This window comes from Bos indicus, chromosome 14, assembly GCF_029378745.1.
Source record: "Bos indicus isolate NIAB-ARS_2022 breed Sahiwal x Tharparkar chromosome 14, NIAB-ARS_B.indTharparkar_mat_pri_1.0, whole genome shotgun sequence".
NCBI classification, from domain to species: Eukaryota; Metazoa; Chordata; class Mammalia; order Artiodactyla; family Bovidae; genus Bos; species Bos indicus.
Window position 1 is genome coordinate 75,044,383 of NC_091773.1, and position 22,362 is coordinate 75,066,744.

General features: G+C 36.8%; 1 protein-coding gene across 1 annotated transcript in view; it reads left to right on the forward strand.

Annotated features, from left to right (window-relative positions):
• The window catches only part of MMP16 (matrix metallopeptidase 16), a 407,510-nt gene that overhangs the window by 368,055 nt on the left and 17,093 nt on the right, over nt 1-22,362 (forward strand). The window contains exon 8 of the mRNA XM_019973934.2: nt 12,851-13,001. Within this exon, the coding sequence (XP_019829493.1) occupies nt 12,851-13,001 (151 nt within the window). The remainder of the gene's footprint in view (nt 1-12,850; nt 13,002-22,362) is intronic.

Sequence of the window (22,362 nt, forward strand, 5' to 3'; positions counted from 1 at the left end):
GAGGAACTCCTTTTCCTATTTGGAACCAGTCTGTTGTTCCATGTCCAGTTCTAATTGTTGCTTCCTGACCTGCATGTAGGTTTCTCAAGAGGCAGATCAGGTGGACACAAAGATAAACTTACAGTGGATTAAAGACCTAAACGTAAGAGCAGAAACTATAAAACTCTTAGAGGAAAACATAGGCAGAACACTGTATGGTATAAATCACAGCAAGATTCTCTATGACCCACCTTCCAGAGTAATGGAAATAAAACCAAACCTAAACAAGTGAGAACTAATTAAACTTAAAAGCTTTCTCACAGCAAAGGAAATTACAAGCAAGGTGAAAGACAACCCTCAGAATGAGGGGAAATTTTAGCAAATGAAACAACTAACGAAGGGTTAATTTCCAAACTATGTAAGCAATTTATACAACAGGATAACAGGAAAACACACACACACACACACACACACATCAAAAAGTGAGCAAAGACCTAAGCAGACATTTCTCCAAAAGAGATGTACAGATGGCTTAGAAACACATGAAAAGATGCTCAATGTAACTCGTTATTAGAAAAATGCAAATTACAGCTACAGTGAAATGTCTCATACCGGGCACAATGGCGATCATCAAAAAATTTACAAATAATAAATCCTGGAGAGGGTGTGGAGGAAAGGGAATGTAAATTGATACAGCCACTATGGAAGACAGTATGCTACTGCTGCTAAGTTTCTTGAGTCGTGTCCGACTCTGTGTAACCCCATAGACAGCAGCCCACCTGGCTCCCCCATCCCTGGGATTTTCCAGGCAAGAACAATGGAGTGGGTTGCCAGTTCCTTCTCCAATGGAAGGCACTATAGGGATTCCTTAGAAAACTAGGAATAAAAATACCATATGACATATCAATCCCCCTCCTAAGCATAAAACTCTGAGGAAATCAAAATTGAAAAAGACACATGTACCCCAACGTTCATAGCAATACTGTTTACAATAGCTAGGACATGGAAGCAGCCTAGATGTCTTATTGACACATGAATGGATAACGTTGTGGCACATACATAAAATGGAATATTACTCAGCCATATAAAGGAACATATTTGATTCAGTTGTAATGAGGTGGATCAATCTAGAGCCTATTATGCAGAGTGAAGTGAGTCAGAGATAAACAAATACTGTATATTAATGCATATATATGGAATCTAGAAAGATGGTCTGATGAACCTATTGCAGAGCATCAGTGGAGACACAACATAGGGAACAGATTTATGGACATGGACTTGGGGGAGGAAGGAGAGGGTGGTACGAATGGAGAGAATAGCATGGAGACATATACACTACCAAGTGTAAAATGGATGTGTAAATTGGCTAATGGGAATTTGCTGTGAGCCTAAGGGGACTCAAACCAGGGCTCTGTAACAAGCTAGAAGGGTGGTTAGGGGTGGGAGGGAGGTTCAAGAGGCAGGGGACACATGTGTGCCTATGGCTGATTCATGTTGTAGCAGAAGCCAGCACAATGTTGTGTAGCAATTATCCTTCAAATAAAAATAAATAAATTAAAAAAACACACAGATTACTGGGAGAAATATCAACCACCTCAGATGTGCAGATGATATCTATTGGCAGAAAATGAAGAAGAACTAAAGAGCCTCTTGATGAGGGTGAAAGAGGACAGTCAAAAAGCTGGCTTGAAACAGAAAAAAACCTTAAAATCATTAAAAAAACTTAGATCATGGGGTCCAGTCCTATCACTTCCTGGCAAATAGAGGGGGAGAAGTGGAAGCAGTAACAGATTCTGTATTTTTGGGCTCCAAGATCACAGTGGATGGTGACTGCAGCCATGAAATTAAAAGACTCTTGCTCCTTGAAAAGAAAGCTATGGCAAACCTAGACAATGTATTAAAAATCAGGGACATCACTTTGCTGACAAAGGTCCATATAGTCAAAGCTATAGTTTTTCCAGTATCATGTACAGATGTGAGAGTTGGACCATTAGGAGGACTGAGCACTGAAGAATTGATCTTCTGAATTGTGTGCTGAAGCAGATTCTTGAAAGTCTGTTGGACTACAAGGAGATCAAACCAGTCAAGAGAAATGAACCCTGAATATTAATTGGAAGGGCTGATGCCGAAGCTGAAGCTCCAATAGTTTGGCTACCTGATGCAAAGAACTGACTCATTGGAAAAGACCCTGATGCTGGGAAGGATTGAGGGCAGGAGGAGAAGGGGACGACAGAGGATGAGACGGTTGGATGGCATCACCTACTCTATGGATGTGACTTTGAGCAAGCTCTGGGAATTAGTGAAGGACAGGGGAGGCTGGCTGGTTGCAGTCTGTGGGGTTGCAGAGTCAGACACGACTAAGTCACTGAACAACAATAACAAAGATAAGTATATAAATTACAGGCCCTTCTGCTCAATGCTAGCCAGTCTTATGATTTGATACATGTGACTGTCACACAGTATTCCCGGCACTATTTAGATCAGTTCGTTCAGTTCAGTTGCTCAGTCGTGTCCGACTCTTTGCGACCCCATGAACCGCAGCACGCCAGGCCTCCCTGTCCATCACCAACTCCCGGAATTTACTCAAACTCATATCCATTGAGTCGGTGATGCCATCCAGCCATCTCATCCTCTGTCATCCCCTTCTCCTCCCACCTTCAATCTTTCCCAGCATCAGGGTCTTTTCAAATGAGTCAGCTCTTCGCATCAGGTGGCCAGAGTATAGGAGTTTCAACTTCAACATAACTCCTTCCAGTGAACATCCAGGACTGATCTCCTTTAGGATGGACTGGATGGATCTCCTTGCAGTCCAAGGGACTCTCAAGAGTCTTCTCCAACACCACAGTTCAAAAGCATCAATTCTTCAGCACTCAGCCTTCTTCACAGTCCAACTCTCACATCCATACATGACCACAGGAAAAACCATAGCCTTGACTAGACAGACCTTTGTTGGCAAAGTAATGTCTCTGCTTTTTAATATGCTGTCTAGTTGGTCATAACTTTCCTGCCAAGGAGTAAGCATCTTTTAATTTCACGGCTGTAGTTACCATCTGCAGTGATTCTGGAGCTCCCCAAAATAAAGTCAACCACTATTTCCACTGTTTCCCCATCTATTTGCCATGAAGTGATGGGACCGGATGCCATGATCTTAGTTTTCTGAATGTTGAGCTTTAAGCCAACTTTTTTCTAAAACAGTGATGTCTAAACAGAACCACTTATCCCTTGAATTGACAGTTGTTAAACTGAATCATTCTCTTTTATGCATCTTCAAAAATTGGTTTATTTCATGAGAAAGCCCTAGAAATAGAAAATGTATCACATGTCAGTGAAGTAATATGCTTTGTTCCAGCAACTTAACTTACTACACACTTTGTGCTAGTCAGCTATCCAAATATCACTAATATCCAGTAATAATGTTTTATAAGGATGATCAAGCCATGTATTTATGTTCTCAATTATTAGTCATGTTCAGACTGAATGGTTATGAATTGATAATATCAAAAATCTATGTTAGAAACTGAACTGGTGCAATGTCCTTCGAGAATCAGACATAAATTTAAAAAACACCTTTGGTGTTGTCCAAATCAGTAGTAATAAAAATTAAGTAGTTCAATAGTTGTCTGAAAAGTTGTCTCATTGTTATCAATCAATAACCTTTAAGCAGAACTTATCCTTTTTGACAATTTCATTTCAAAAGGCAAAAATCACGTATAGAATAGGAACTAGGATATCTGAGGTAGAAAAGAGGAAGGGAATAAAATTTGGGAATAAGAAAGACATACAAAAGACGTGTATCAAAAGTGAAGTGAAGTGAAGTGAAAGTCGTTCAGCTGTGTCCGACTCTTTGCAACCCCATGGACTATACAGTCCATGGAATTCTCCAGGCCAGAATACTGGAGAGGATAGCCTTTTCCTTCTTCAGGGGATCTTCCCAACCCAGGGGTCGAACCCAGGTCTCCCGCATTGCAGATGGATTCTTTACAGCTGAGCCACAGGGGAAGCCCATGTCAAAAGCAAAGAGTTGTCTAAAATATGTGATACTGGAAGGTGACAAAAAAGAATACTGTTTGCTTAAGAAATGGTTTATGTGACTTGCATTATTACTTTACTTCAGAAGCTCACCAACCGCAATGTCTTTATGCTTCTTTCACTCTTGAAAGGTTTAGGAAGTGCTGATGAAGTTCATTTAGGGTAGAAATGTGCTGCTTCTTACATGGTGAAACGCATAATCTAAGAGATCTTTTAATAAATAGGTGAATATAAAGATTACTTATTTCTCTATAGGAAATAATGGAAAATTGATACTTAAAAAATTACACTAGATGGAAAACTTTACATTCAGTGGCTTTGGTGTACACAATAATAGATTTATAACAAGTAAACTGTGCTATTTTTTAAATTAAAATATTTAAAATATTCAGAGAAATTTAATATTAACATTTATATTTTATATTGATATGAAGCAAAGGGCTACATGTTTAATATTTGAAAATCTCCTGTGATATATTTCCTCTACTAATTTATAATTCTTCAAAAAGTCTGTGGTATGCTTTTCTTTTTTTTTCATTAATTTATTTTAATTGGAGGATAATTGCTTTTCAATATTGTGGTGGTTTTCCCCATACATTTACATGAATCAGCCACAGGTACACATGTGTCCCCTCCATCCTTAACCCCCCAGCCACCTCCCTCACACCCCATCGCTCTGGGTTGTCCCAGAGCACAAACTTTGGGTGCCTTGCTTCCTACATGGAACTTGTACTGGCCATCTGTTCTGCATATGGTAATGTACATGTTTCAATGTGAATCTCTCAAATCACGCCACCCTCGCCTTCTCCCAAAAGTCTGTCCTTCACATCTGTGTCTCCTTTGCCGCCCTGCATGTAGGACCACCGTATATGGTATGTTTTTCTTACGGCTGTTTTCATTTTTACTTCCAACTGCAATATTTTTCATCTACAGTGCTTGTGTGTCTAAATGTTCCTCATTTTCAAACACGTCTTTCACATCCTTTTCTTTATTGTGTTTGAGTCTGAGTCCCCTGGGAAGCCAACACTAAGATAAACTCAAAGGGAGGGAGGTAAACCTATTAAAGGTATGAGGGAGTAGACAGAACTGGCAGAGTCTTGGCAAACCCAAAAAGGAGCTCCAAGCAAAACTTGCCCACTGGAGAGGTCCTCGTAGGGCAAAAATGGCCAGAATTTAGTACCTGCTTTAGTACTAAATCATTGCCTGGAAGCTGCCAAGCAGAGCATTACTGATCAAAGGCACTCAGCTGACTGCTTGGCCCAACTGTCAGATCCAAAGTTATTCAGCTGAATGGCCAGTTCTTTCTTCAAGGCAGGCCTAGGCTACGTACCTCACCCTCTGCTGCATTTGCTTAAGTATGCAAAATTCTCTGACTACTTGATAATAAATGCTGGTAACACATGGCCTCCAGCATTTATTCACATTTCTTGAATAACCTACCTATAAACAATATAGAAATTACAACTTAATTCAAATAATTAGGCACTGATATCAATCAGTAATCATTGATTATTGACATTATTTGAGTGAGTAGAAAGCAAATTTGTTCAGCAAAACATTGTGTTATATAATAAGAAGTACCATTTATTGGGTGATACGAGTGTGGATATATTATATATTTGATCTATCATTGTTTCCAGAACTCTGAATGAGAGATATCAGTATTTTATGTATAAACTGGGAAAGGAAGGCTCAGATTTAGTGACTTGCCCAAGATCTCACAGCTAATAATTGGTAGAACAAGCATCCCTTGGTTCTATCTGATTTCAAAGCTACTGAATGTTTCACTAAGTCACAGTGAAAGTGTATTAGTCATGCAGAGTCTAATAAAGAATATATTATTTATGATAATTTAAAAAGTATAGTGTTCTCAAAGAGTATATCACTGTTGAACAGTAATCAGCCAAATAAGCATAATTGTTGGGTAATCCAAGTACAGGCTTATTTATATGAAGAAAAGCCAGCCAATATGAAATGTATGCTCTAATCTTTTCTGTTAAAGTGTTGGGAGCCGCGTTAGACATTACTGACAAAATGGAGGCACAGCCTCAACCCCCTCTCCTCATCCCACAGACACGGTCCCTGGATGAAGGAGTTAGGTTTCGTGATTCTGACTTGTTCTTTCCTTTCTTTGGTTGAGTTGGCTGGAAAGAATATTAAGGTGCTTATTGTTCTTGAGAGAAGCATGAGAAAGCACGAAGCCTTCTGCAGTTGTGCCCAGAAAATAATCTATAAAGTAATCATTGACATTTGTTCAAGGATTTTTAAAAAGAATGTCCCAGGATGAGCACATAGGCCGCAGCTTGAGGCCATGGGACGGATTGTTATCTGAGACCTGTTTGTGAGGGAAATATTTATGGCAAAAGAAGTTACTGAGTTTAGGGTTTAGGAATAATTAAGAATAGCTAGAAACCTTTTTAGGAGATAGTGATCTTAAGATGCTAGGGGCAAACAGGATTTAGAAAGATAAGAAATAAACAGGAATGTAGCATGAGTTACAATGTAATCACAAGTTAAGTATAGGACACATAAGAGGAAGTAGATAATAGATAGTAAAGCCGATTCTGAGAGAATCGCTGAAACAGGAACTCTGTAGAGCAACAATGATTTCTGGAGACAATAAATCTGGGTGGGGAAAACTAAAAATGTCAAACCTCTGACCTAATGCTTTTGTCAAAATATAAAAGAAAACCTGAAGCTTGAAATAAACATGTAGTCCCTTACTTTGAGTCAGAGGCTACATCATACCCTGCCGACACCACTCACCCCTTCAGGCTGATTCCCTGGGTCCTGGAGCTGGACTTCGGCATTAAAGGTTGCAAATCATATGGTCTCTATCATAGTTACTAAATGCTGTCATTGTAGGGTAAAAGAAGATCAGATAGTTTGTTAATGAATTAGTGTTTCTGTGTTTAGATAACATTTTATTTACAAAAAGAGACTGCATTAGGTGGCTCTAGTGTACTGACCACTTTTGTAATAGAAGATACAAACTATAAATACAGAAAGACAGTTTTTAGACTCTGAAGAGACAAAAATACAATTCTTTTAAAAATTAATAATTTAAAAAGTGTATCTAATTACTGAGGATACAGTGAGCAAGGCATGAGTACAATACAGTGGATTAATTAATAAACACTTCCAAAAATAAATGCAGAGTGATTCATTGATAAAGGGGGAAGGAAGCGTGAAATCATCAGGAGTTCTGAAAGCCAGACAGAGTGTAAACATATTCTGTTTTGAAAGTCAATTTGCATTAGTAAATTAAGCACTGAATTAAGAGACATGGATTGTAGTACAAATCTATTAGCGACTGGTTGTGTGATTTTAAGCAGAGCACTTTTTGACTTATAACATAAATGTATTAGGCTGAATTCTCAACCGTTTCTTTTGACCCAGTGCATGTGAAGAATATAGTGCCCACCTCTCATTAACAGGGGCTTACGCAGTTAAAGGGTGTTAGGAAAGCAGGTAGGAGTTTCAGCCTCCTGCGTTGGCACTGACCTTCTAATAAAAATCTTTTAAAGTAATTAGACATTATGCTTTTCCTTGTAGGAACAAGCATATGATTTAAAAGTGCATTATGGTGTTATTTGCATAGTGTTTGTTTCTTGTGTGAGTCCCTCAGCTCCAAAGAAGCAAGAGCCTAGCATATTTCCTATATTTTTGTATCTGCACCTCCTAGTCCAATAACTGGCGATAATAGGCTTTTAACAAGCAGACATTGGCTGGATGGACAGATGCATGGATGGATGTATGAATGGATGGATGGACCGACCACTGCGTGAATCTCATTGAAAAATTATTGGAATAGGTGTTCTGTAAAGTATCCGCAGGCTCCAAACATTCTTTGAGGTTATTCATTTTATTTATAAAGCTTCTCTGTCTTTAATTCAGACTTGTTGATATTTTCCTCTGTATCCTGCCAAGTACAATGTCAGTAAGGACCAGTTTTTTCCACTTGCTCCAGAAATCACCCTCACATGAAATCCAGTAAATGCCTTCTTTTTGCCAAACAGGCAATATTTTCCTACAGAACCAGACCATCTGGTTCTAAGGTAGTTTAAAAATCCACTTCTCTGTTTAAAAAAAAAAACAAAATAGTTGAATATGAATCTCTCCTACTTACTCAAAATCTGAAAAATAGGAACAAAGTCATTTCAATTTTGCTCAAATCTTGCCTCATCAAGATACAAAAGAAATCATACAATTGTATTTCCTTAATAAGCACTTGGAAAATTAAATGTTTAACTCACACTGGATAACACGTAAGCTGCATCTCTGCGAACATTTTCTTGTGCTGCAATCATCAGGACAGCTGGATGTCCTTGAGCCTAGCAGCATCGCCAGAAGGCCTGGAAAGAGTGTGAAGAGGTTTCGTGGAAAGCACAGAGGTTAGGGACAGCTAAAGGAAGTGCTCTAAAGCGTCCTAGAGTGCTTCTGCTGGGAAGAAAAGACAACCCTCAGAGCCCAGCTGCCAAACCTTTCACTCTGTGTAGCTCTCATGGGAGGCATTGAAACCATATACTCTTTGCTAATTAAAGGTGAGATGAAAGGATTGGATTCCTTAAGTCATTGAGGTAAGGAACAGGATTTTCATTCTCTTTCTTCCATTATTGTAAGGCTTTCTATTTTATATGCCATAGACTAAAATATAGAACAAATTGGAAAACAGCTCTGTGGATTTCCTGTCTCACTAACTCTGGCAAGGAAGTGACCTGGGCCTTTGGGATGTGTTTTTTTGTTTGTTTGTTTTTGTTTCTTTTAAATAAAGCATTCAGATTAAACAATGGCTCAGAAGAGGTATATATGTTTATGATTATATTTTCCAACAAACAGTTAAATATAATCATTTAAATAGTCCTCCAACATAGTACTGGGTCATGCTTTAAAGTTTCTCAGACTGTCTGATAGTTATAAAGTTAATTTTTCTTATTCTCTCAGCAAGACTCAAGACTAAAGCCCAAGATATTATTTATGTAATCATTATTATCCCTTTATGTAAGACTTTAGATATTGTATACAGTTATTTATATAATATTAAATATAATTATTTCAATCAATAACCATTTATTAAGCACCTACTACTTTTCGGGCATTATATTCAAGGTGCGGCAGGAAAATGGTATTGGGTAGCCCACATTGCCGGCAGATGTTTTATTGTCTGTGCCACAAGGGAAGCCCTACCTTCTGCTGAGTGGTAAAGTCTCCCAATATACCCTGGATCATATTGACAAGAATACAGGCATGGGTGGCTATGCTCCTCTCTTCTCATTTGCCTAAGTCATATTTCCATAACTCTTCAGAGTTTTAGCTGACCCTAGAATTGGAGTGTGATATAGAGGGAGGCTATGGAGAACAGTAAGACCCACCTTAGAGCTTATGGAAAAGACAGTTGACTTTAAGTACCTGTATCAAGGATGATCTGCAAGGGGAAGACTCAAGGAAGAATTATGAAATCAGAGCAGCTACAGGTAACGACCCAATAGATAGAAAAGACTATGAACAGGGAGGTTTCAGATGTGAGCCACTAACGAGTCTGTCATCTATTGAAATAGAGAAAACAAGAAGAAACCTCTTCTGATGAGTTCAAATTTGAGCATGTAGGTCAACTTTGTATCAACTTTGTAGAAAATCTGAGTGGGTGACTACATATACTTTTAGCTTTCAAAACATATTTGGACTAGAGAAAGCCATTAGTGACCACTATCTTCTTTGGATTCTTGGGTTCTTTGACTTTAGCCTTCCTTGTCTTCTCTACTTCCTTCCTATTTGCCTGGTCTTCCCTTTTCCCTTATGTGATCTCTTTGGGGGTTATGTGTTTCTAGAAGGCCAGTCCTGGTTACTCGTCATTCTCTCTCTCTATTCCATCATATTATCTCATGAACCATAAATTAATAAATGTCATATTCATGCTTGTGACTTAAAATCTATTAGTTCCAAACACATATCCAATTGCCTACTTGACTTCTTCATTTAAATGTCTAAATGATCTCTCAAACTTTTGACTTGAACCTCCAACAACCCATCCATGCCAGTCATCTTTGTCTATTTATGCAGCTATTATTCTCTCATTTACAAAGCCAGAACTTCAGGATTTTTCTCCATGCAGTCTTTTCTTTATTTCACACAGCCAACCCATCAGCAATGCCTATCAATTCTGTCTCTGTAATATATCATGATTCCTTTCCATCTCTACTGATGCAATCTTAATCCATACTACTAATAAAAATATTTTTAATTGAACTATTCACTGGCTTCCAATTTCACTTAGAAATGTTCTAGTTATTTAACAAGATTTTTCTCTTTCAAACTATCTTCAGTGGGTTGGCTCTTTTCAGTTATACAAGTCTCAATTCACCTGTCACTCTAATAAAGAGATCTTTCTTATCTCCAGTACAAATAAGCCCCAGTCTACCCCAGCATTGCGATATTATTGGTTTTCTTTTGTATTTTATAGCACTTTTCTTTTTGGAATTATCTTTATTCTCTTGCTTACTTACAGTCAGTTTTCTTCATACCCATTCACTGTGATCTAATCTCCATGAGTGGAGATGTTGTTTTTCTTGTTCACTCTCATAGTAGCACTGAAAATCTATATGATGGGCTTGGATCTTAGCTTGCGTGAACTGGTAAGCCATCAAAGTGATTAAGTTAACAAAGAGGTATGATCTGCTTCCTATTCTCAAAAGATAACTTTGGTCTTTTGTTGAAAATGGATCTTAGAAGAATGAAAATGAGCTCTATCAAGGATCTGCTGCCAGGATTAAGGAGTTGAGTCATTCATCAAGTTAGCACACATGCCAGGTATGCCAAAGATCGTCTTTTGAAAATAGGAAATGGGTCACATCCCTTTGTTAATTTAATCTCTTTGGTGGCTTACCAGTGCACTCAGACTAAGATCCAAGCACATCATATAGGTTTGAGTGCTACTCTCTTCTTGCTTATTACATTCCATGCATGTTCTTTCAGTTTTTGTTTTTTTTAATCGTATATAACTCTTTTTGGAATGCTCTTCTCAGTATTCTTTGCATAGGTATCATCTTCTCTTTCTTTAAAGTTTGGCTTAAGTGTTATTTCTTTAGAGATGCTTTCCTAATCTCCTTACTTGAAATAAGTTCCCTCTATTTTTCTTTTTCTCAGCCCCTGAGGTGTTTCCTTCATAGCATTTATTAGTTTTTCAAGTACTGCAATTACATTTTTCTGTTCTTAATTTTCATCTGTCAAATTCACTTGAAGGTAGGATGATAATAGTTTGTTTTGTTCTCTTTAGTATCCTTAATTTCTAACAAGATACTTGGAACACTGAAAGTACTCAGAAAAGCTGTTTTGATTTAAAATGATGGCAAATGGTAGCTGAAGCTCTTGATAAATGTGATAAGTCTGTTTACAAACTAGAGACTCCTAACTAGCCAGAAGATATGCTTTTTTGGTTGTTTTAGACCAGTACTGTTTTTTTTTTTTTTTTAAGAGTCCCTTAGGTATAACATGAATGCTAGTTTATTATAGTCCTCATCTAGAATAGTATTGAAATATGTTACAAGGAAGGCCTTTCAGCTATTAGAAAGGACACAGGATACTTTGTCAGATATTAAGATATTGTTTTACTTCGCCAGATATTAACCTCAAGAGGAGTCAGTGAGTCAAAAAGTTGCTTGATTATAGAAAGATCCAAAGGCCCAGGGGACGAGGACTTGGGCAGAGGAGGGTGGACTGCCTTTAAGGCAGTAGACGCTTGCTGACTTTGTGGCTGTGTCTCAGAATGTTTGCATACCACTGTCTCTCCACTTCCGTCCTCTCTACCCTGGCCACAGCGTTTGTGACACCACTCTGCCCCTCTGCTGCGTGAAATAAGAAGCGAAGGTGCAGAGAACAGAAGCATAGGACATGCCAACCTTCAAGGACTGAATAAAGTAAATGAAGACCAGAGAGGGAGCAGGTAGAGAAGAAAGAGAAGGAACAACAGCAAAATGGTTTTCCAGAAGCTCAGGGAGGAACGTTCCTTAAGGGGCCAACTGTGTCAACAGATAGGGGTGGAAAACTGTAGGAATTGGTGCCTTCGTGACAAAAAGCATCAGTAGCAATACGTATTAAATCAGCTTTTAGTGGAAAGAGAAATTGTTGCAAACTCCTTCAGTGCATACCAAAGAGGGGAGTGTTTACACAGTCCACCAAGGGTGGACGGCATGAGGAAGTGCGTTGTCTGCAGATAATTTCAAAACAGCAATAAAGCTGACTGCGATTCATCTTTTTTTTAGTATTGCCATACTCTGACAATTCTGAGCAAGATGAGGATTAAAATTTTGCTCCCTTCAGTCACAACTCTTGAAGAGAAGGATAGTGTAACAGCTAAAAAAGGGCATCGGGTCAAAGGAGGATGACTTTATAGGACTAGAGAGACTTGTGAATGCTTATATAATAAAAGGAGAGGACCAGCCTAGAGGAAGTGTTTTAACAGAGTAGAGGTTGTAATCAGTACGGCGATCTGAGGTCATACAGAATGCCCAAGACACAGGAATGATTTTAGCCTTGAATGAAAATAAGGCTAGAGGAAAACATTCTCGACCTCTAATTCAAAACTGTTCCCATATGCCAAATTGTAGATCTTTTTTATTTCTTAAATTAATTCACAAATTCTGATTACATTATTAGTTTTTCATTATGTCCACTTTTGAAAATAGCATTGATGTTTCAAAAATGGCATCAGTATTCCAGATGTGACTGCTGCTAAGTTATTTCATGGCTTTCATGTGAAAGAATTTTAAATGCATTGTGTTAATAGATATATTATAATTTCTGACATTAAATTAGTATATTCTGCATTTGCACTTATTTCATACAGGTAACAAATATTGGGTGTTCAAGGACACGACTCTTCAACCTGGTTACCCACATGACTTGATTACTCTTGGAAGCGGAATTCCCCCTCATGGTATTGATTCAGCCATTTGGTGGGAGGACGTTGGGAAAACCTATTTCTTCAAGGGGGACAGGTCAGTACACACTTCACATGAGGAAAACAGTTAACTGATGTTTAGAGAAGTCAGTATTTCTAGTCTATAACAGAAATGTACATTTGATGAAAGAATCTGTGTGGATGTAAACACAAGAATTAATAGAATTGAAAATCTCTTAAACATATTTTAAAATAATATTGAAGATAAATCTTCCTTTTATATTCCTAAATAATATGGCTTTATGATGAATGTATATATGTAGTATATATTCTTTCTCTTATCCATAATCATAGCATGCCTATAAAGCTGAATAGGCAGTATATATTTATCCTTGGAATTCATTTTATATAATTTTACTTACTTTACTTAAAAGTGCTTTTAAACAGGTCTTTTTTTTTTTTGCTTTTATATTTAAAGTTAAATTTTTATACTTTGCACACAGTTAATTCTGAACATTTTCAAATACCTTCAGTTTTGTCATGAGTTCCATTTCTTAAGACATTGTTCTCTAGGTACCAGCAGATAGGTGCTATGAACTAACCAAACTATCACCGGACTAAAAACTTTGAAGCTTGAAGTATAATGTCTCTTGTTATGTTCTGTCCCATCTTTTACTTTTATAACATTACTAACAGGGTTTGTAGATCTTGAAGTGAATAGTTAGTATCTTGACGTACAGCAGCCCCTAGGCATGCTAGTTTTACCCCTGGCCACTTGTTGACAGATATTACATATAAAATCAAAGTTGAAGGCTAAAATTTTATTATTTTAAATTAGCAATTGGTTAAAAATAAAGATGAAAAGTCAAATTTTTGTTGCACTATTACTAATTGGATCAAAATGTGACATTAAGTATATCATTTTACAAGTAGTTAAAGCACAGGCAACTCACAAACACACATTAAAAACAACAGGTTTTAATGACCAACAAGTTAGTATTGAATTTGCCTGATGTAACCCTATAAAATGTCTCCAACTACTTGAGAAAAGTAAGGATATAAACCTTGTTTATTTTGCACTTTGTAATGTTTGATAGCAAGTGGTTTGAAACATGGAGCTTTATGTGTGAACAAAAAGATTCTATCATTTGCATTCATGGATAAAAATGTATAGCTTTACATTTATTTGTTAAGAACTTTTTATGCATTAAATTTGCATATATTTCTATAGCAAAATATTCATAGATTTTAATTCACTATGAAGAATCTAAAGTTTTGTTAGGTGTTTCTTACTAAATCAATCACAAGTTCATCAAAAAAACTCTATCATAGTAGAAGATATTACTTACCACAACTAGTATATGACTTTCAGCAAGATATAAATGTGGTTAGAGTATGAAAAGAGAAGAATGAAAAAATTGATTGCCATAGCATGGTGACTGCTAATGGAAATAAATCAGTGGACTTACAAATACTCTTTAAATTAATGACCCTCAAAGCTGTTAGAGATTAATTCTTCAGCTGGTTTTAATTGCTTGTTGAATTTTGTTGGGTCCCCCCACCTCCCCCAGAAAGGGGTAGAAACAAAAGGCTGAGAAGAGACCCTGGAGAAATTAACTTCTACAGGACAGAGCATGAAAGCTTAGCTTTTGTATTACAGTTTTAATGAGCATTTCAGAGATAATAATTAAAGCTGCTGTTTTATTATCAGTTAGCCTTACTTATAAAAATGTTTCCATTCTAAAAACTTAGTACTTCTTCAAAAAATTGTTTAGAAATTAAATGTTGGCTGTCTCAAGTCAGTGAAATCAATGAAGGTTAGATACCAAATTTATAATAAAGATTATAGTAAATGAGAAAAGGAGTTTTAGTTAATTTATGTCCTACTTGACGAACTGCATGCCAAATATATAAAACATATAGAAATACTTTGATTTTAAGTTCTGCTCAAGTAGCTGCTTTTATAGATTTTAAAAATATTTAAAACAAGATCCCAATTAATCTTCATGTGTGTGATTTTATATGAGTTCATTTGTCATAGATGTTTTATAAGAATACTATTTGATATTTGTATATTTCATTCCAAAGTCACAACATTTATTCATATATTCTTTCTAGATTAAAAGTAGTTGGAAAGACATTAAACTAACTCAAACGTAAAAAGCAATCTGGTTGTCACTTTTATATGAAAATTCAGTGTATTTCTTCCTTATAAACATTATTCATTTACAATACTTATCAACTTTAACATTTTATGTATTTCCCACGTATATTTTTAGAGAAAATTTATTGAAAATTCCTTTATCCTTACTTATTACTTCCTCTTATTGACATTCTTCTGTTTAAAAAAAAACATATTAACAGACTTCTATTTATCTAAGTATAAGATCAGAAAAGAATTTTAGAGCTAACCTAGTCTAGGTGTAAAAACCTCAATTGCTTTAAGTGAAAGTCCTTTAGTCGTGTCCGGCTCTTTGTGACCCCATGGACTATACAGGCTATGGAATCCTCCAGGCCAGAATACTGGAGTGGGGAGCCTTTCCCTTCTCCAGGGGCTCTTTCCAACCCAGGGATCGAATCCCACATTGCAGGCAGATTCTTTAGCAGCTGAGCACCTGGGAAGCCCCAGTTGATTTAAGGGGTCAGACAAATAATGTATAGGAGTAATATATAAGGCAGTAGGGAGTGATGGATACTGTGGTGAGCTGCAAACCACACATATCTAGATGAGCATTGAAAATCAGAAAAAAATTCTATAATCTGCTAGACAAACAAAGCTCACCTTTAAATTAGCTTTGGTCTAAACACTGCCATGTGTCAGCCCTGTGTCTTATTCACTTCCTACCAAAGTCTGGACGGCCTCAGTTGCATTCCACGGGCATGCATCCTTCTATAACTGACTAACTGTGGTAACAGGATAAATATGAGGCAGCCCATTCCATTCTCAATATCTCTAATTCCTGCTTCCTTAAGATTTCTGTATTTGTTTTGGCATATCTCTCACTCATTTATTTAACACATGTTTTGAGCACATACTATTGACGTGTGCTGGGTAATAAAGATATAGTAGGAGAAAAGATGACAAGGCTTCTGCCCCTAATGTCCTTAGACTCTATCAGGGATATTGTTGTAAAGAGAGAAGAAAAAAATGACCTTGATATTTTAACATTGAGAAACACTCCAAAGAAATAAAAACCCGTGCTGATGTGATACTCATGGGTGGTAGAGAGGGGGTGGAGCTTAGTGTGTAAGTCAAGAAAGGCCTAAATTGTGAAGGATGCCCTAATGCAGGGACTCAAGAGGGGAGAAATTTCAGTCACATGAAATCATTCAGGCCAGTGTAGTGTAGGCACATGAAGCAGTGGTGCAAAAGCAATGTTAGAATGTTCAAATCAGAAAAAAACATTGTTGCGAGAGCATAGGGAGTCTGTGGTTGAAGAAGTCCCATAGGTAGGTAAGAACCAGATGATGAGACATTTTAAGCACAATGGAAAGGCGTAGGAGGGTTCTCAGCAGGAAAGTACATGTTCTGATGTGTATTCAAAATCATCACTGTGACTTCTGTATGACTCGTGGGTTTCAAATGTGGGCACGAGGGAGTTACTTAGGCTGTTGAGGTAGTACAGGTTGACACAAGAGTGACAGTGTAGATGGAGCCAAGAGTACAGTGTATGTTTTTATGTACTCATAGCAGGCTGGTCTTAAGGCTTGGATTTTAGAGGTGAGAAGGACAAATAAATAACATCTAGATTTGTCACTGGAATTGAATAGATTGTGCCATTTCTGAAGATAGAACATATAAGAGAAGGGATATTGGGGAAGGGGGATCTAGAGTTTGAAATGCTCACTTTTGGTAAGTAGATACCTGTTTACTCACAATTGGAGAAATCAAGGAGGTAGTTGGATGCCTGAGTTCTCAAGGAAAGGTGGGTTGGAGGCCCAGATATGAGAGGAATTGACATATAAATTGCATTGCATGTGGGGGCCCACATGAAATCTCCTAAGTGCAGAAGTGTAGGTGAAATGATGGTTCTTTAAACAGATCTATAAATTCAGATTAAAATGTCCACGTTCACTGTTTCACATACAGCGTGGAGCTCAGTCCTTCAGACTCCTACTTGCCCTTTTCTTAATATACTATAAGTTGATACTTGGATACATTTTGATCTTCATAACATTTAGCTCTAAAATGCTGTCATCCTAAATCATCTCTTAGCATTTTCTCACAAATATATCCAAGACTCCATTGCTATACTTCATTCTAGGGTGAACCATTGAGGATTTTAAGACATTTTCAAAGAAGACAAAATTTAGATCTATTTTGGTTTGTTTTATTATTATTACCACCAATAGCCAAAAAAAAAAAAAATCTATTTCTTGTAGCTTAAGTTATGTGTTTATGAAGTATTTCCTTTTTGTGTTTTTAAAATTATCCAGCAGAGTACAAATTGCTATTTTTGATTATTTTCCATTTTTAATAATGCTTCTGAAGAAAGAAATTTTGTATGATTATTTGGGTGTGAAAAAAAGTGGCCCTTGGTTTTGTGATAACAGAGGGAAAGACGTCCTGGCTCTGAAGTAAAAAGAAAAAAAATTAGACAAAGTGAATGAAGAAATGACCAGGTCATGTGAAATCAAACTTTTTGTTCAGTTTGAGTTCAGTATCCAGAAACATTAAAGTATATCATTTCAGAATGTTCTATACTATTTATTTGTTCACACAGAAGGAATTTAAGAGATTACTGTATTTTATTACATGGACAACTGTTTTCTCTTATGATTATGACTGATACTCAGTCTGAAAATGATGAGTAAATCCCATTTCTATTCATGATTTATTTTAGAAGATCAATTTACAATGTGTTTCTCAAAGAATCAGCAATTTAAAGTCATAATTCTACTGCAAAGATTGTAGATATGTTAGGAGAAAAGGCTATACCATTTATTTACAATAGCTTTCCCAAACTTTTCCATTATAATGTCTAAATTTTAAACCCCTCCAATTTATTTACATCATGTTCCATCTGAATACATTAATAGTCTTCTGAATGAACCTGTAAGTTTATTTTTCAGGAGAAAAAAATCAGCAGATTGAACTTTTTTGTTCATGTTAAAATATGTTACATATGTTGGAAATTAAAATGTGAACTTCAGAAGCCTCAGCTTTTTTATAAAGTAGCTGAATGTAATATCTTTATATAATCATATAATGGACTGAGTAATATTATGGTTGAATATAGTTAGATGATTTTAATCACATTTAAGTTTACTGAGTATGTATCAAAGCTGACACAGCAGATAACCTGAGGATCCAAGCTACCTATGAGTTTTTAAAAAACTGTGAAATGAAATTATAGTTTTGCATTATCAGCTAGCAAAAAGAGGGGAAAATCGCTTTTATCCTAACAAATTCATACCAAGATTATGTTCCTCTGAAGGAGTACAAAGAAATCCACGTTCCATTAATATTTTCTTGAACTGTGATCTCTGTAAAGTTTATGTTGCATATCAGTGCTCAAAAATGGTAGGTAAAGATGTCTATGAGTGAATAGAGTGAGGGATGAAGGAAAATTATATGGACACAATGAGCATTATGAATTTCAGTGAGGGCCCCAGGAGGGTAAGACGGCATGGAGATTAATATAAGAACGCTATGTCAAGGGAAACACTAGCAGTAGTGGGGTAGAAAATTGTACTCAACTATGAGTCAAAAAGCATTTGAGTTTCACTCTGTGACATTCAAGAACAGCAAATATGGGCGAAACACCCCAAGACACATATTAATCAAATTAACAAAGATCAAACACAAAGAACAAATATTAAAAGCAGCAAGGGAAAAACAACAAATAACACACAAGGGAATTCCCATAAGGATAACAGCTGATCTTTCAATAGAAACTCTTCAAGCCAGGAGGGAATGGCAAGACATACTTAAAATGATGAAAGAAAATAACCTACAGCCCAGATTATTGTACCCAGCAAGGATCTCATTCAAGTATGAAGGAGAAATCAAAAGCTTCTCAGACAAGCAAAAGCTGAGAGAATTCTGCACCACCAAACCAGCTCTCCAACAAATACTAAAGGATATTCTCTAGACAGGAAACACAAAAATGGTGTATAAATTCAAACCCCTAACAATAAAGTAAATGGCAACGGGATCATACTTACCAATAATTACCTTAAACGTAAATGGGTTGAATGCCCCAACCAAAAGACAAAGACTGGCTGAATGGATACAAAAACAAGACCCCTACATATGTTGTCTACAGGAGACCCACCTCAAAACAGGGGACACATACAGACTGAAAGTGAAGGGCTGGAAAAAGATTTTCCATGCAAATAGGGATCAAAAGAAAGCAGGAGTAGCAATACTCACATCAGACAAAATAGACTTTAAAACAAAGGCTGTGAAAAGAGACAAAGAAGGTCACTACATAATGATCAAAGGATCAATCCAAGAAGAAGATATAACAATTATAAATATATATGCACCCAACACGGGGGCACCGCAGTATGTAAGACAAATGCTAACAAGTATGAAAGGAGAAATTAACAATAACACAATAATAGTGGGAGACTTTAATACCCCACTCACACCTATGGATAGACCAACTAAACAGAAAATTAACAAGGAAACACAAACGTTAAACGATACAATAGACCAGTTAGACCTAATTGATATCTATAGGACATTTCATCCCAAAACAATGAATTTCACCTTTTTCTCAAGCGCACATGGAACCTTCTCCAGGATAGATCACATCCTGGGCCATAAAGCTAGCCTTGGTAAATTCAAAAAAATAGAAATCATTCCAAGCATCTTTTCTGACCACAATGCAGTAAGATTAGATCTCAATTACAGGAGAAAAACTATTAAAAATTCCAACATATGGAGGCTGAACAACACGCTGCTGAATAACCAACAAATCACAGAAGAAATCAAAAAAGAAATCAAAATTTGCATAGAAACGAATGAAAATGAAAACACAACAACCCAAAACCTGTGGGACACAGTAAAAGCAGTCCTAAGGAGAAAGTTCATAGCAATACAGGCACACCTCAAGAAACAAGAAAAAAGTCAAATAAATAACCTAACAAAAAAAAAAAAAAAAGAAAAGCAAATATGATTAAGACATTACCTTTGAATAATACGATGCCCAATGCTTTGTTATTGACTAAATTGAGTGACCATATATACTAAATCTATGGTTAGGACATCAGCATAAGCACATTTTAATCTGTAATATAAAATATTGGTGAGGGGTTTTGGTGAAATAAGATTAAAATTATGTATATCTACAAAATGCTTCATGAACAGGTCCTGTAACGTGAACACTGTTGTAACTAAACCTTGGAGAATAAACATGGTTTCTGAGTATGCAGGAATCTTCCTTAAATCATGTATGGAATGTGGTCCCATTGTCAACTAGAATGTAAAATTGCTCCTTGGTTAGGCAAATTTTAAAATTTGCTTTAAGTTATGGTTTATGCTAACTAAAAATTTCACTTATTGAAAGTTACATCATTGTTTAATCTATCATTGAGGGAAAAAACTGCCAAGTATACTTTGACATAGCATTGAGATGGAGACATAACACAGATGCAAAATGTGCAAATATATGCACCTTAGAATCTGTGAAATAAGGCATTTGATGATTTCTCTGCAAAAACGTTTCTTTATGGTCAACTCAGGAACTAGTTAGTATATACGACTATTGTAAATATCATTGAAATATTTCCTTGAGAGAAAAGATCTGGATATTTTGAGCGCAATCTCAACCTCCTTAAACATGCTCTATTCATCATAGTGTGGTCTGTGATGACATATTCAAAAACAACTTAAATCTGGTGTTTCCATGGGAAACAAATGTGAATGAAAGTGCACTTTAGCTTTGGTAGAACTTTGCACTCCCTACTGGTCTTCTTCAATAAGATAGGCTCGGCTACCATGATTTCAGCTCAGTGTTTCTCCCTGAAGCCTTTCCTGATCTCTCTATCAGATCTGCCCTCGTCTTCTATGTGATAAGAATCTGTGACAAACACCTGCATCATGTGTTCCCCTTTTTGGATAAAATCTGCCTTGTGAATTACTTATTGGGATATATCCTGAAACAATCTGTTTCTACTTTCTCTGTGAACAGGGAAGGTGGCGGTAGTGCTAATATTCCGCATGTTACTTTTCTAAGGTATCTAGGAATCTGTAGCAAAACATTCTTTACAAGAGCCCACAGGCCAATAGATAAAGGATTCTCCATAGACCTGAAACAGGAGCATGTCCAGAAAAGACTGGATTTTTTTTTTCTTTTTCTGGTTTGAACCAAATATCTAATCTCAATATAAATGCATTTTGTGTTACTCCACAAATCTTTTGGCGTAACGCTACCTTTAGCACATACTAAGACATGTCTAGTGATGGTAGCGGAGGGAGAAAATGTTATCAAACATACTTGGTATGTGTAGAGGAAAGAGTAGACACTTTTGAAATCAAACAGAATTGGTTAGAAATCTACATATCATTCATTGTCCTCCAAGAATTCTCCTCTCAAATGGGGTCAATGACAACTCTTTCATGGGTTTATTGTGATTAAATAATTTAATGCACAGAGCATTATATGCCTGCTCTAAAATAGTCAATATCACTGTGAACTCCCAATGGTTTCACTCCAGTTTCGTCAATCCTTTTGAATCTATAGATACAAAATATTTGACTCTTAGAACAGATATAAAATAAGGAGGAATCCAAAGTAGAGATGTTCAGAGTTTGTTCCTTCAATGTCTAGCAGGTCTGTGAAAATGGCCCAGCGACCACCCTGTGCAGGGATTAGAGTCTGAGAGTTCTGACTCTTGGAAGCTTTGCTTTTATCTGCTTATCTGTCTACACACCAAGGACTCTAGTCGAGACTTGCCCTGAAGTCTATATTCATGTACCCATTGCCTCATCAACAACTCTGCTTTGCTAACAGGCATCTGAATTTAGCACACCTAAAACCAAACTCATGATTCCTCAAACCACCCTCACTTACCTTTCCATGCTTCCTATCTCACTGAATGGCAATATTGTTCCTCCGGATGTTCAGGTCCCAAATTCTGGAGTCATGCTCAGCTTTGTTACCTCACATCCTGCATTCATTGCATTCATAAGTACTCGGGGCTTTTCCTTCCAAGCAATCTCCCAACCCCTTGAATTATTATCAGCTCTCCAGCATACTCTGCGGCTCCAGGATTACTGAAATGACGTCACACCTGGTATCCCTGCTGCTTCTTTTCAGTCTGTTTCACTCGCCGCTGCAGTGTGTTCCTTTCAGAAATAAGCCCTATCTTAAAGCTCCTCTGCTGACAGTCTACATTGGCTTCGCATCTCTCTTAGAGGAAAACCACAGGTTTTGCCAGAGCGTAAGGACGACTTAGCAGAGCAGCAGCAGCAAGGGTCTATCTAATCAGAGATGCCTGCTCCCACT